Source organism: Dicentrarchus labrax, unplaced genomic scaffold, assembly GCF_905237075.1.
Source record: "Dicentrarchus labrax unplaced genomic scaffold, dlabrax2021, whole genome shotgun sequence".
NCBI lineage: Eukaryota > Metazoa > Chordata > Actinopteri > Moronidae > Dicentrarchus > Dicentrarchus labrax.
The window spans coordinates 22613144-22628116 of NW_026136718.1; the positions used below are offsets into that span (position 1 = coordinate 22613144).

General features: G+C 40.9%; 2 protein-coding genes across 2 annotated transcripts; both read left to right on the forward strand.

Moving 5' to 3' along the window:
* The first annotated feature begins 539 nt into the window (after positions 1-539).
* Positions 540-9819, forward strand: dhcr24 (24-dehydrocholesterol reductase). The gene is made up of 9 exons (XM_051376928.1): positions 540-887; positions 2190-2345; positions 4094-4199; positions 4693-4811; positions 6302-6565; positions 6649-6792; positions 8144-8341; positions 8430-8608; positions 8746-9819. Exons 1-9 carry the CDS (start codon positions 657-659, stop codon positions 8897-8899), a joined length of 1551 nt encoding a protein of 516 aa, XP_051232888.1. The 5' UTR covers positions 540-656; the 3' UTR covers positions 8900-9819.
* Positions 9820-10370: 551 nt separating this feature from the next.
* si:ch211-121a2.4 (transmembrane protein 205) lies at positions 10371-14665 on the forward strand. Its single transcript, XM_051376933.1, has 4 exons — positions 10371-10559; positions 11270-11465; positions 12255-12418; positions 12498-14665. The coding sequence occupies exons 1-4, from the start codon at positions 10470-10472 to the stop codon at positions 12798-12800; spliced, it is 753 nt and encodes a 250-aa protein (XP_051232893.1). The 5' UTR covers positions 10371-10469; the 3' UTR covers positions 12801-14665.
* Positions 14666-14973: the final 308 nt, after the last annotated feature.

Sequence of the window (14973 nt, forward strand, 5' to 3'; positions counted from 1 at the left end):
CCTTTTTTGGTTAGGTGGGGGAAGCAACTCATCACCAGTATTTTTAGAGCATGACTATGGTTACTGACAATATGGACAAAAGGCAGCTTATCAGAGTTTAATGTGTCCTTAAAAAAAAGTGGACAAAAATAAAAATAAAAGGGAACAACGATGGGTCAAATCATTGACAGCATATAGTCAAATCAGTTCCATATGTGCCAGTGTCCATGCACTGAATGGGACAGAGTTTGATACAGCCAGGTGTAATGAGACTGGTGTGTGCGTGTGCGTGTGCGCGTGTGTGTGATTACTGTAAACTCTGTTACTCCTCAGCCTTCCTCAGTGGCTGATGTGGGCAGATGTAACAGAGCCATGCGGACAGCGGGCATGGTGTGACAGCCTCTGTGCTTTATGATTGGTTAAAGTTCAGAAAGGCTACAGCTCTACAATTCTACACAGCCACTCGCTTGACCAATGAGCGCGAAGCTTTGGAGCGCGGTCACGCCCCCTTAGTCATTTTAACCAATGAGTGCGGTTTTACTCTATCTCAGTGAAGGGGTGATCGGGTTTGGGGTTGGAATAATCAATGCGGTTTAGTGGAAGTCTAACTAAGAAGTGTAGCAGATACTTTTAGTTTTGGGGACCGTGCACACTCGGGTCGGATCTGTCCAGAAACGATGGATCCGCTGTTGTATTTAGCCGGCGTGGTCGTCATGTTCCTGCTGTGGATCAAAGTCAAAGGTCTAGATTACGTGATCGTTCACCAGAGATGGATATTTGTGTGCCTGTTCCTGCTGCCTCTCTCCGTCATATTTGATGTGTATTATTATGTGCGTGCGTGGCTCATTTTCAAGATGTGCTCTGCGCCAAAACTGCACGACCAGCGCGTGCGAGACATCCAGCGACAGGTGAGCCATCATCGTCTGACAATGTGTGTGTGTGTGTGTGTGTGTGTGTGTGTGTGTGTGTCCAGGTATGCGTGTGTATGTGTATCCAAGTGTGTGTGTGTGTGTGTGTGTGTGTGTGTGTGTGTGTGTGTGATCTAGGTGTGTGTGTGTATCCAGGTGTGTGTGTGTGTATCCAGGTGTGTGTGTGTGTGTGTGTATCCAGGTGTGTGTGTGTTTGTGTGTGTATCTAGGTGTGTGTGTGTGTGTGTGTGTGTGTGTGCAGTTTGTTTGCTTATTCTCATTTGGTGCCTTAAGATCATTTTAGGGATATGTGTGAATGGTATAACACAGCTCAACACAGAATAAATGGATCAACGTTTAACCCAATGGAGGTTTACTTAAGTGATACTCAAATCCTGTACCAGTGCTTACATACAGGTCCAGTTCCTACATGATGAATAAAATGAGGAATAGCCTATATTGCATGTGTTTTGCAAGGAATCATGGGTAATGAAAAACTTGTGTTTCAAATGAGAAGGTGATAGTGCTCAGTTATGTGACAGCCTGTATATGGGGTCATAGAAGTACATTATGATGTAAGAATTCAAACGTTGGTGCTGTTGCTTTATCGCTGTTGACCTGTCACTCACTAATCTATCATTACACAAGAGTTTTATTTATGCTTACTTATTTACCTTTGAAGGACTGGTGCAGTCTTGCCATGGCTGTCACGTCTTATAAAACATATTCTTGATGTGTAACTCTCATAGAGGGTGTTGTTTTCCCAATATCTGCAGAACTGGCTGCACTTTAGTTATATTCATTAGAGGCAGACAAGACTGACCTTTTGCCTCGGTTCCTAAAAGGAGTATGATGAAATAGGTGTACAGAGTCTGAGAGAGCTTTAGCCAACCATTTGGACTCTAAGGTAATAAAGAAGGAAACGTACAGGCTCACAGTAGTGGGATGAATGAATAGTGAAGTTTATCAGCATTCACAAAACATAGTTTGAGTTCAATTTCGATTTTATTTGTATAGCATAGAAGTTATATCAAAGTTTCAAATAGAGCAGGTCTAGACCGTACTCCTTATAAATTTCCCAACAGTTCCCACCATGAGCAAGCACTTGGTGACGGTGGCAAGGACACCTGGAGCAGACCCCGGCTATAGATGGGCAGCTGAGAGAGAGGGAGAGAAGGGGGGTTGAGGGTAGAGAGAGAAAGACAGAAACTTACATCAATAACAAAAGCCAAAAATGTCCTCAGACAGCCTTGAAGATAATAACCTGTTCTTCTCTGTGTCATGTATTTTGACACATTGCAGGTGCGTGAGTGGAGGAAGGAGGGAAGTAAGACCTACATGTGTACGGGTCGACCCGGCTGGCTCACTGTATCTCTCAGAGTGGGGAAATACAAGAAAACCCACAAGAACATCATGATCAATATGATGGACATTCTGGAGGTGGACACGAAGAGGCAGGTAGGAGGATTCAACAAACACAAATCATGCTCACTAATGTTTTGCAAATTTTAACATTAATGATGGCTCAGTTCAATGAGGGGTCCCAGTTAAACCTTTCAACAACATTGGTCCTGAAACTGTTAAACCTAAAGGGAATGCAGCCATTATTAATGTTATTAATTACACCTGTGTGTTTCCTGTTCTGACACGTTAAAATGTCTGCTGTGAAATACGCCCATACAGAGTACCGTAGCTACACACGTGATCTTTTTGAATCATGCTTTTTACTCTATTGTTCCCTTAAGAAACATGTCTACAACACCTTGACCCATAGCCAATAAAATAACATAAAATAACAGATAACAAAATAACAAATGTATATTGAAAAGCAAAATATTCAAAAACAAAGGAGAAATAAAATAAAATTAAAGCTGCAAGCAGCGTTGGGCGGGACCTCGCACTCCACGCAACTAGGGGCGTGCTGCGGCCGCGTCACATGCCGTCGTAACACGTACGGACCACGACATGAAAATCTCACGTAAATCAGCTCAAAATCGCCAGGCAGCGGTTGCTTCCTGTTGCCAGTCGCTATCACAATGTCTGAATATTGTCATGTAAAGTTATGAGGACGTGTTCAGGGCGAGACTGTTAGAGAATATATGAAGTTTATTAGAGATCGGATATTGCACACTGAAGTTATGAGTACTGTTTAATGGCAAATCGTCTGAATTCGACAAGTCGTCACTGGCATGCGGTTAGACGTACAGTCACAAATAGCTCAACTCTTCATCTACAGTTTGTTTTTATAAGACTATCCAACCTTCCAGCGGTCGCTGGCTCGGTCCCTAATAAGAAAACACCCAGTTTATTGTTTATCTTATAAATGAGGTGCTCATAGGAAGCTGTTTCTGCTAGGGTATAAGCCATTCTTGGTAGTTTGGAGATCTGAAGCATGAGTCAGTTTTTTTCCAACTTGGGTCTTATTTTAAGCCACACTAGCATCATTTCTCTGGAAAGACAGAAATATCTCAACAACTATCAGATGGATTGTCATGATATTCAGTGCAGATATCTATAGTGCCCAGAGGTATACTCCTACTGACTCTGGTGATCCTCCAACCTTTCATCTAACAAGTCAAAGTTTTCCCCTGAATTTATCCAGTACTTACATTATGACTTCAAAGCCAGTGTTATTCCCAGCAGTCTCAGCTGTACATAGTAAACATTATACCTGCTAAACATTAGACATCTGAATAAGCATGCTGACATTAGCATTTGGCTCAAAGCACCACTGTGCTATGTGCAGCATTAATCCTGGAAACACAGGGACTTTGCTTCAACAGGGCAGTAGAGCCTAGGAGTCAGAAGATCTGACAGGTTGTCAGCAAGCCAACAGCCAGCACATTTAAACCACTTTATCTGAAGAGACACCTGGGCTTAATTATTATACAGTTTACTATCTATCTACTATCTACTACTATTTTTTTCATCCAAATAAATATGGCTGATCTGGGGGTTTTTAGTCAGACTGCATGTGTTTCTGACTCCATCTGACTGTCTTAACTGTTCAACTATGTCACCATGTTCCCAGTTCTCAGTAGCATTTAATCTGGTGAACACAATGTTATTATTAACTCCTACAAATGATTACACGAAGACACAAATCAACAGTTTACACTCTTATTTCTCATAAAAATGTACCTGGCTGGATTTTGTATTGTCAGTCTGATGGAAGACCCTTGCTCACAGTGATCTGTGTGTTTTAGGTGGTCAGAGTTGAGCCGCTGGCCAATATGGGTCAGGTGACCGCTCTCCTCAACTCTATTGGCTGGACATTGCCAGTGCTGCCCGAGCTGGACGACCTCACTGTGGGTATGTTGTTACTGTATTACTGAGGAACAGTTTCTGGAGAGTCATCACAGAGTGGCATCATGTGTCGCTCCCAGATTTCTAGAAATAGAGACATGTGCTGATGATTTCCAACGCTCATTGTTCAGTGATGTAGATCGCTCATCTCCTCCATCAATCACTGCATCCTGTTCAGGGCCTTAGCGACTTCTCTAATTGTGTTAGAGGATTGATGTTGTAGCTCAAAAGATGAAACTGGGAGGAAATGGCTGCAGTGTTGGAAGCACCCCTGGATCGGGTTTCATAATGGATTTCCTGATGCCATAACTGCGCATCAACAATCTAATGTTTTCCCATCAGGCCGTGGTACATTCAGTTATCCTGATGTCCACGCAGGCACATACATACTCACTCACAGCAGGCAAACACTGCTTTGTCTGTTTGCCTGCTGTTGGTCTCACATGGGAAGATATTGAATTACCAGGAACAAATCTTGTATTCTCTCTCCCTCTCTCAGGTGGTTTGGTGATGGGTACAGGCATCGAGTCTTCCTCTCATATTTACGGGCTGTTTCAGCACATCTGTGTCGCATATGAGCTGGTTCTAGCTGATGGAAGCTTAGTACGCTGCACTGAGGTGAGTATTGAGAGTGTGTGTGTGTGATGTGTGTGTCTGAGTCCAGGGGCCTGTATTGTGAAGTGACAACAGTGGCCCATCTTTGGGATTGACTCAGGTTTTCCATTATCAACAAGGTGGCTCACATTAAACAGGGATTACCATGGTAACATCATCACCATCACCACAGGCCTTCTGACCACTTTTACCTCTCTGCCTTGGCAGCAGAAATGCTTACATCACTTTGAACTGTTTTTATCTATAATTTTAGGTTCATTCTGGCAAAACAAAACTACTGAAAATGTTGAAAAGCTTAGTTTTAATATGTGGATATTATTCCCACTGTTTATTTCTATTCCTGTTGTGTGGTTACACTGTATTTATTTTATGAGAATCACTTTTTTCCCACTATAGTAATCTAATTTCTCCCAGGGGTATCACCATTTCATCTCATATTCATATTATATTAAGTCCTCCACTCATGGTTCTGACGATACTGCATGTAATTAAGAACACCTCCTTCGTCACATGAACATGCTTGTAGCTGGATTAGAAAGCCCAGAGTTAACTGAGCTTGTTGATAACCAGCTTTGTGATACCGGTTGTCCTGCACCTCTAATGTTAGGCTCAGTAAAGCTAGATATAAGGGATTGTACAAAGGGAGCCTGATGTTCTTGCATGGTTATTAATGGTTTGGTTTGGACCCTCTGCTTGACTTAGAAATAAAAAACTCCTTTTGGTATTTTCTCAACTCATCCCTGATTTCAAGATTAAAATGTTAATAGAACAATAATTGTGACATTTATACTGGTGGACATCGCAAATGCCAAAATGTATTTAAACATATCCTGTTTACAGAGGATGAGGATGAGGTGATTTCTATTTTTGAACCAAGAGCTACTAAGTGAACAGTTATTACCACTGTCACTGAATAAGTAAACGAGGACCCAGCACTGTAATGTTTTACACAGTAGTAGCATAAGTTGGGTCACACTAAACATGTATGGTATTTTATTTTATTTTTAACTGATGTTATAATGCAGAATAAATTGAAAGCAACAGTTGGCTAGTAAAAAAATCTTGCACTCTTTAGAAAGATCATCCCTACTAATGATAATAATACACATTTACTTTTACTGTTTATCAAAACTGATATATTGGTGTATATAGAAAAATACCCCCCCCCACTAATCATCTTTGAATGGTCCCTGACCAAGAGCCAGACTACGCTGAAGTTGTGATACAGGCTGCAGAGTTGCAGTGTGGTTTGTAATGGTAATATGCTGTGTTGTCACACCACAAATAAAGCAAAAAGAGTGGTCACATTGAGGAGAAGATGAAATGGTCGATGCTGTGAGGTTAGCTAATGGTTTAGTTGTAAACCCAACATGCGAGACACAGCTAACGTTAGACACCAAGAAGGCCAACACCACAGTCATCACTGAGAGCGTGCCATACATCTGTGTCCTGTTTGTTCAAATAGAAAGTTTATTTTTCTTTCTGTCACCTAGGAGGAGAACTCGGACCTGTTTCAGGCTGTCCCATGGTCCTGTGGAACTCTGGGCTTCCTGGTGGCAGCTGAGATTAAAATAGTCCCCACTAAGTCTTGGGTGAAGCTGCGCTATGAGCCGGTCAGAGGACTGGAGAACATCTGTAAACGCTTCACTGAAGCATCAGAGAACAAGCAGAACACATTTGTCGAGGGCATCCAGTACAGTCTGGACACCGCTGTCATCATGACGGGAACCATGACAGACCACGCTGAGCCTGATAAGGTAAGGTGTTTGTCTGCACGCATTGGACTTGTTTTTACATGTTGTACGACATCTAACCTTCCCTTTTTCCTCCCTGATATCAGATTAATAGAATCGGCCTGCACTTTCAACCCTGGTTCTTTAAACACGTGGAGGGATACCTGAAAGGCGACCAGACTGGAGTTGAATACATCCCTCTGAGACAGTACTATCATAGACACACACGCAGCATCTTCTGGGAGCTTCAGGTACTCACAGAACACCCACATATCCATTAAGGGACTGCATATTTCTGCCAGATTTTAGCTTGTCATCATCTTATCATCTTCCTGCTCACTTCTCTTTATTATACTCTAATGCTCTTTCTCTGTCTCACACACACACACACACACACACACACATTCTTTACTCACATATACACACACACCATTAGCCATTAGTGAGAAGGGCTTGGCATCCTTTGTTGTCTGTAACAGTAAATGGTGTGATGAATTATGCATAGTATTGGTTTGACAGATATCTGCAGGAGAGGCTCTGAGCATTGGGTGTTTTTGAAAGGCTTTTGTTTTGAAGACCGTGCAGAGGAAAGTCAGACAGAAATAGGGCTGACCAGTGCTTTGATTAAATCATTGATTGACTATTTGTGATAGACTTAGTTGCTGTGCTGATGTGAGTGTTGGATGCAGGTTGGAGGGTTGTGGCTGCCCTCTGGTGGCTGGTAAGAGGAGTGTAATGTGACTGTATCAGTGTACATTAAGCTGGAACAGATAATATGAAAAAATCTTTACTGTACAAATTCAGGACTATATTATGGGAAAGCCAATTATATGCTTATGATTCATGTAATTGTGAGATTAAATGATTTGGTCTTTGGGTCTTTTTGATTAAACTATTTCATCTATTTTTCAGGGAAGGCTGAAATAAAATGATAATATGGGGTGAGAATTTAATACTTTTTAATTCACTGGTTTTGATGATTCGACAGTATTAACATTGCTCATCCCTAGATTAAAAAAATAAATAAAATAGAGAATGGGGCAGAGGTTTAAACATTGAGTCACCCATATGGAAGCAAAGAAAGGCCATAAAGATATTTAAATTTTAGCAGCCACTGAATATCTAATTGTTACATTTAATCTCTGCTGAAGATTTAACACTGGAATTTAAATACCACTGTGTTTATAAAAGCATTCAAATATTTTACCCTGAAAACCGTGCATCTTAATTTATGTTACTTGAATTACCTTCATTTCAGGTGCAATTTTAAAAAACTGTATATATGGTTGTTTTTTTTAGATTTGTGAAAATGTTCAGGTTAATTAAATATATGCAGCCAAATTCTGACCTTGAATTTGTTTGATGAAAGAAGAGAAATCAATCAAATAATATATCTAGATAGGTGATTTTCAAAGTAAAATATTTCAGTGCTATAAATGAAATTCAGTGGAGTTCATATTCAGTTGCTGCAAGGTAGGAAAATGTGACAAATTTCCAACATGAAGCCAACGTGACAGTATTTCTGATGTCTGACCAACCACTTTAGCGTCGTCTTTTAACCGGTTTGTTTACGTCTCTGTGTGTATTGTGTCCTCTCTTCAGGATATTATTCCCTTCGGCAACAACCCGGTGTTCCGCTGGCTTTTTGGATGGATGGTTCCTCCTAAGATCTCACTGCTGAAGCTCACCCAGGGAGAGACCATCAGACGGCTTTATGAACAGCACCACGTGGTCCAGGATATGCTGGTACCCATGAAGCATCTGCAGGCTGCCATCACACGCTTCCACCAGGACATCGATGTAAGACTCACAATGTGAATGAAACCACTACTCTCTGCTCATATTACGTACTCCCGCTTGAACTCCTGCGTGTTTCGTGTTATTTCAGGTTTACCCTCTGTGGCTGTGTCCATTCCTGTTGCCACCAGGCAGAGGGATGGTTCACCCCAAAGGTCAAGAGGAGGAGTTGTACGTGGATATAGGGGCATATGGAGAGCCCAAAGTCAAACATTTCGAAGCTAAAGCATCAACGCGTCAGCTGGAGAAGTTTGTTAGAGATGTGCATGGGTAAGTCTCAAATAATAATGGTATGACCATCTGTGTGTTAATATTGATATAAAAACACAACAACACTGGAGCATATAAAATGCGTTTATATGTACTATTAAACTGACCACTGCACATTCTCCATCCGCCTCCTGCAGGTTCCAGATGCTGTATGCAGATGTGTACATGGACCGAGAGGAGTTTTGGGAGATGTTTGATGGACAGCTGTATCACAGACTGAGAGAGGAACTAGGCTGTAAGGAGGCCTTCCCGGAGGTTTACGACAAAATCTGTAAATCTGCCCGACACTGACACCCCCCACCCCCCTCACTGGTACCTGACCTCTGCCCTGTGACACAGATACATGGAGGCATCTGTCTGTTTGGGGATTTTTCAGCAAAAACTAAAAACTGATTTACACAAAGATACATCTCAGAATCTTCTAAGGTGGGATTAAGCTTTGCACACACTAATAATAGCTAAAATATGTTTTATTGTTAGCAGCCAGACTGTGGCTTAAGAGGCCCGTCTATCAACGTGAAGCAGGAGCACAACTATTGTAATTGTTTTAAGTGATAACTCATGAATATGTTCTCGTTTCCCTCTTTCTGTACACACTTAGGTTATTCATGTTCTCATTTCATTTAGAGCTTGACTCCAAACCCATATGGTAACCTGTTGAGAGCAAACAGTACCAATATTTTTTTGTTTACTTTTTTAAACGTGTATCATAGGAAACGTTTCCCTGTTTAACAATCTTATCTGTGTTTATCACAGACTTTTTGCCTTTTTTTTTTCTGTATACCTTTCAACCGGTCAGTCTTACCTACAGTTTCCACAGTGCCATACTCTTTGAAAACATGGCTTCATAATAAGTGTCATACACATATTTTAAAACATATACTTTTGTGATAAATCTATGACATTTAAAGTAAAAGAAAAAAGGTATATTGTAACTTAATAAGTTACTATTTTGATATCAAAATCAGATCACATCACCAGGACTGTGTAAGGGTTGAGTGAATGAATTAAAAACTATTTTTCTTGAATAAATATCATTGTCATGTTTGTTAAATATAGATTCTGAAGTTGTTGGAAATTAGGGCTGCATGATACGGTAAAAACATCATACTGCGATTATTTTCAGAGATATTGCGATATGATTCACTGTGCCATCACAAATTGCATTTTCACTTAAAGAACTATTAAAATCGTTAAGATGTCTGATGATACTGATGATGGTCTGTTTTCTTACATTTGGAGAACAAGATTTGTTATGCAGAGGTGCCCTGGCCTACAAATATTGTTCTCTTCTACAGTAATTCATTCTAACAATAAATTACAGCTTCTGCGATTTTGATATTGTGATTAATTGTCCAGACCTATTGCAGATAAATACCAGTCTGCATTATAGTAATAAGGGTCCACATCCATCACACACATAGGCTGGGCTGATTTGTTTGCTCTTAAAAGATTCATTTGACTTTATTTGAATAACAGCACAGTGCAAGCCAGAGTTCTTGTTTCTTTTGTTTGTCACTGGGCGTGCTTTTTAAAAAAAATGTGTTATCATATGACCACAAATTGATATGCTCTTAACAGATATTTCCCTTTATTTGAATAACAGCACAGCGCAAACCTAACTTTGTTCTTGACCTAACTCAAACCAGTCTCTACTGGTTCTACATCCCGTAGCCTACATACAGATACTTGTTATTATAACCACACAGCATACAGCAAATAAACTCAAGCAGACTTCCCCCCACAGTGCCTGTGTTTGAAGGACCTGTCGGGGGGGGGAACCAGTAGTAGTGTGTCCGCTGTTAGTGAGTTTAGTACATCCTGACACTTGTGGTTCCGCCTTCTTCTTACTAAGTGAGTTATGCTAGCAGCGTTATACTACCAGCAGGTAAGTTTACTGTCAGAGCCGGAGACATCTGCAACAAGCTGCCCGGAGTTATTGGCAACACAGGTAGGCCGTACACTTATAGTATTAACTATGTTAGTCCTGTTAAGATCATAAATATAATATAAATAACAATGAATTGCAACTAGCCTACAGCAGTAGTTTTCTAAGCTAACTTGCGCTAAGTTCCACGGTTTACTAACTTTAGCTAACGCTAGTTGCTAATGAGGACGTTACTTACTGTCTGCTACATGGTGGCAACCACTAACTTAACTTAGTGTTAAATGAGTTCATACTAATACTTGGCGTTAGTTCGTTGTTGTAAAGGTGACTTTGGAGATTTGTTGCCGTACAGCTCTGTCAGTCAGCCGTCTGCTGCTGTCGGGTTTTGTTGGTCTTGTCTAAGTTAGCTGAAATTAGCCGTGTGAGTAACGTTAGTGAGTATTAGTGGGATGTGCTCACATGCATGTTTTATTTTCCTACTGGGTTGATATTAGTCTACACACTGGGTAAGGTCAAAACAGACACCCAGTTTCCTTGACAACAGTGCGGAAGTGTTTGGCGTACACTGTGCCCTGCACTGATTTCAGCATTGACACAAATACAACACTTAACCTGCTGTCTAATCTGTCCCAGTACCGAGAGGTGTGTTGTTCTTATCTACAGGTGTGGTTTCGGTCTACAGCTTCACCCTGCAGTGACAGAAAGCTAGACATTCTTCCTCAGTTGCTGCACTTCTTCCAACCTCCTTAATGGCATCCTCATTGTGTTTACAGAGGCTCTGGGGTGGAGCATCAGGCCTTTCCAGACGGTGCAGTTTGGGAGACTACGGTGGAATCCAGACTGGGGAAGAAAGAAGCTGTGGAGGAAGCATGTCCACTGACCAGGAGCCCACGTTCACAGTCAAGATGCTGCAGCTGCTGCTTCTCTCCACCTACTGGGGAATGCAGATTTGGGTCACCTTTATTTCAAGTTGGTAACATGCACGCACACGCAGAAATGTACACAGAAAAGAAACACGAGTGAGGGATGATGAGGGAAAGAAAAGGAGAGGCTGGTAACTCATTTAGGATATGTTTAGGACGTGTTTTGTCACCCTACATAATAATGATTGAAGTGTTTTTTCAGTGTGGTTTCGAGTGTGATCTGAGTGATCAAATTCAGTAATGCATACATTAAATACACACCTGTATTTATATATGTCCACTTATGGATCTGGATCACCCAGAATGCTCTTTAGTGCCTTTGTATCATCCATATCAAGGTTACCTTCATGCCTACATTCAGACCCTGACTTGCTTTCTTTCTAGTTCAGTCACTCAGTTTATCCAGGTGTGTCGGTGGGTTTCCACTTCACATATCTGTCTACATGCTATGCAGCATAGTTTATTATTAACTGAAAGTGACCCTTTGCAGCATCTGACTTTCCTGCCAGTATTCAGCCACAAACCCAATGTTTTTTGCCTTGTTGCTATTGTGGTAGACCATTGTGGATGTATTTATGCAAACAAAGGTTTTTAATAGTGTACTTAAAACCGTAGAGCAGAGAAGTAAGGTAGAGCATGTATCAAGCATTTGGATTGATGCAAGTGTCTTAAATTGTCAAAAGTCTGATAAACACAGTGTAATTAAGGTCTATATACTAAATCTGAATACTTTACTTCTTAATTAGATACATTAGTATAAGTCATCAGTTTTTATGGACATAAATGCCAGGACGTCCCCTGCAGTACCTAATGAGCTGTTGTGATTTCTGCACAGGCTTTGTGATGGACAACCACTTGAACAGACACACCTATGGGTTCATCCAGAGTCGTCTTGTCCCGTTTTACCTCCACTTGGGTTCAGCCTGTGCCTTCTTTAACCTCACCATCTATGCTGTGTATCATCCCAGCGACTTGCTGGATGACAGAGAAGCCTTTCAGGTGTGTTGTTTGTTTCCACATTGCATAAAAATCAATTTTAGCTCCTTTCTCTAATCTCTGTCTCTACTTCTCCCACCAGATCTTCATCTTCTTTGTGTCTGTGACAGTCGCAGCTGTAAATGCCCAGTGGTTTGGCCAGATGACATCCGAGATCATGGCAGACATGCACCTCATCGAGCAGGCGTGCGGATTGGGTCAGGACATCGGCCTGTCGTCAAACCGCGAGGTTTACGCCAAGCTGTGTGAGACGGATGGCAAATATAGACACCTCAGCAGTCGTCTGTGGCTGTACAGGTTTCTGTCCTCGCTCTGTAACCTCTGCTGCATTGGTTGTAACTTCTACAGTCTCTGTTACATGGCTGAGAACCTCGTCACACTTTAAAACTAACAGCAGCTGGACTGTTAAATGGAAACATAGTCACTCCCACATCACTCCCTCACAAATCTAGAAACTCATATTTTTGTGTATCAAAGCAGTAAGTTATATATTTAATACATAAAGTATCTCGCTTTGCCTTATAAGCTGTGAGATAAAAAGTCTGGTAAATATTCTGGTGCCTTGGGGAATAATGAAAGGATACAGCCTCCATACTTAGATTTAGATCCTAGTGTTTTGTTGGTTTTGAGACGATCGGTCACTGAAGCTGCATTTCTCTCCTAAAGGTTGTTGGGAGACAAATCAGTTCCTGCAATGAGTAATGCCTCACCTTTCACCTAGTGTGGCTGAGGCCGGTGGCACCCTTGAGATTTCCCTTTACCATTACACTATGGTACCTTTTTCAGGATCCTAAAACATGAGGAATGTGTTTAACATGTTTGTAATTGCATTATCAGAGACATCATAGCAACAAATAGCCCAATGCACTGCACCTTTTTATATGAAAGCAACAGAAATGAATTCTTTGCTAAATGAATTATGGGTTCTGCTCTCCTGCTGCTCAGTCCTGCTCTTCCTGTTTAGGTGCAGTTTTTATAACTTGGTCACAGTGTGGTGTGACAGGTTTTTGGTTTTTTTTTCAGGTTTATCTTATCTTTGTGCTGCTTGCTGCTGGTATGGAAAAGAAAGGTTTTACTATATGTTATACAATCAAAACTGCTTTTAGCCTTTCCGAAACACACTTGGACCAGTCATGTGATTGTTATATCGGAGTTAGAACCAATCCAGTGTATTGATCTGTAGTCAGTGACAGTATTGCTATACTGTTGGTGAGCACAGTGATCAGAATGGTCTTTTTTCCCCCCTCAACTTCACAAGTGTAGTTTAAAAAAGAAAAACCCCACCATGACCCTTCAGGGGCTCCGTAGTATTGTCTATTTGAAGACCTGAATGATATCTCTACACTCTTTCACTAACCATACCAGTATAACCGCCATGTACATTGTTACCTTACATTGTGCATAAAATGGAAATTAACCTGTTGCCTTATTTACTCAACACCACTATGTACTGTATGTCTGAATGTGTTCAAAGATTATGATGTAGCTGTTTGGAAGTTACGAGTCATGAGTTGTGTTCTGTGGTCTCAGGTGTCAGAGCATCTTTGCTTTGTTGTTTGTTTCCCATATCAAGCAGAGAGGATCCGTGGTAAGCTCTGCTGTCTTCTCTTGCGCATGTTGAAATGATGCTTACAAACCTCTTTGTGCTATGATGGCCCCTCCTTGTTGTAACTGCATCAGTGAAACTCCTCTATCGATTAGTTTTGTCTGGTTTCTGTTCGTGTTGGCCTACAATATATTAATATATAAATATTAAACCAAAGTAAAACCAACAGCAACAGCACCTCCTTAATCAGGGCAGAGGCAGCAGAGTACAGTTTCTGAAACTCCTTTCTTGTTTTTCTTTGGTTTGTTCAGACTTGAGTGATGAAGGTGCTTATTATATGCCCATTACTAGCAAACACAATGCAATATTACCTGGTAGTTTTTGTACTGTACTGTACACATCCTTACCTTGCCCGTTAGCTTGGCCAGTTTAAATTCATATAAAATGACGGTTTTGTGCATATAGATAAAAGCTATATTTGGACACTTTAGCAGACATTTTTACATTAATTAGTGGATATTTATGCCAGTTTCTCAATTTGTTTGAGGGTTATAACTGTGAGTGTGGCTCGTGTAGTACTGAATGCAAGTTGCCTGAAGACTAGTGAGGTCAGAGGTCATGAGCTATTTATGGTAGCGGGTTTGTAACAGATGTTTTGACATGTATGGTGTTTTTTTTTATTTTTATTAAAATGTTACCTTTCAGTTATGTGCTCTTCTTCTCTTCCCCAGATTAGATTCATTTGTAGTATTAACTCAGGAAGTGCAGTCAAAACTTAATCAAGACTATATATGCACAGTGCAGTTGGTGAGGGGTGGGGCAGTGACACGTTTGTCGGTTTTGTTCTTCAGTAAACTGGACTAAATGGAGCCAATGAAGTTGAAATATTGACTTTTAGAAATGTTTTACATATATGTTTGGTAACAGTGTAGGGTTTGAAGCCCTTTTGACAGTACTTTAGTTCATATGGTGTGATCTGTAAGTTGCATAAAGTGGCCAAAAACAAAACCAT

Excerpts from the sequence above, each read along its gene's own strand:
- dhcr24 (XM_051376928.1), top strand. The coding sequence starts at position 657 with ATGGATCCGCTGTTGTATTTAGCCGGCGTGGTCGTCATGTTCCTGCTG. Across the intron at positions 2,346-4,093 it reads AGGTGGACACGAAGAGGCAG|GTGGTCAGAGTTGAGCCGCT; the intron begins GTAGGAGGATTC and ends TGTGTGTTTTAG. Across the intron at positions 6,566-6,648 it reads ACCACGCTGAGCCTGATAAG|ATTAATAGAATCGGCCTGCA; the intron begins GTAAGGTGTTTG and ends CCCTGATATCAG.
- si:ch211-121a2.4 (XM_051376933.1), top strand. The coding sequence starts at position 10,470 with ATGCTAGCAGCGTTATACTACCAGCAGGTAAGTTTACTGTCAGAGCCG. Across the intron at positions 10,560-11,269 it reads CGGAGTTATTGGCAACACAG|AGGCTCTGGGGTGGAGCATC; the intron begins GTAGGCCGTACA and ends TTGTGTTTACAG. Across the intron at positions 11,466-12,254 it reads TTGGGTCACCTTTATTTCAA|GCTTTGTGATGGACAACCAC; the intron begins GTTGGTAACATG and ends ATTTCTGCACAG.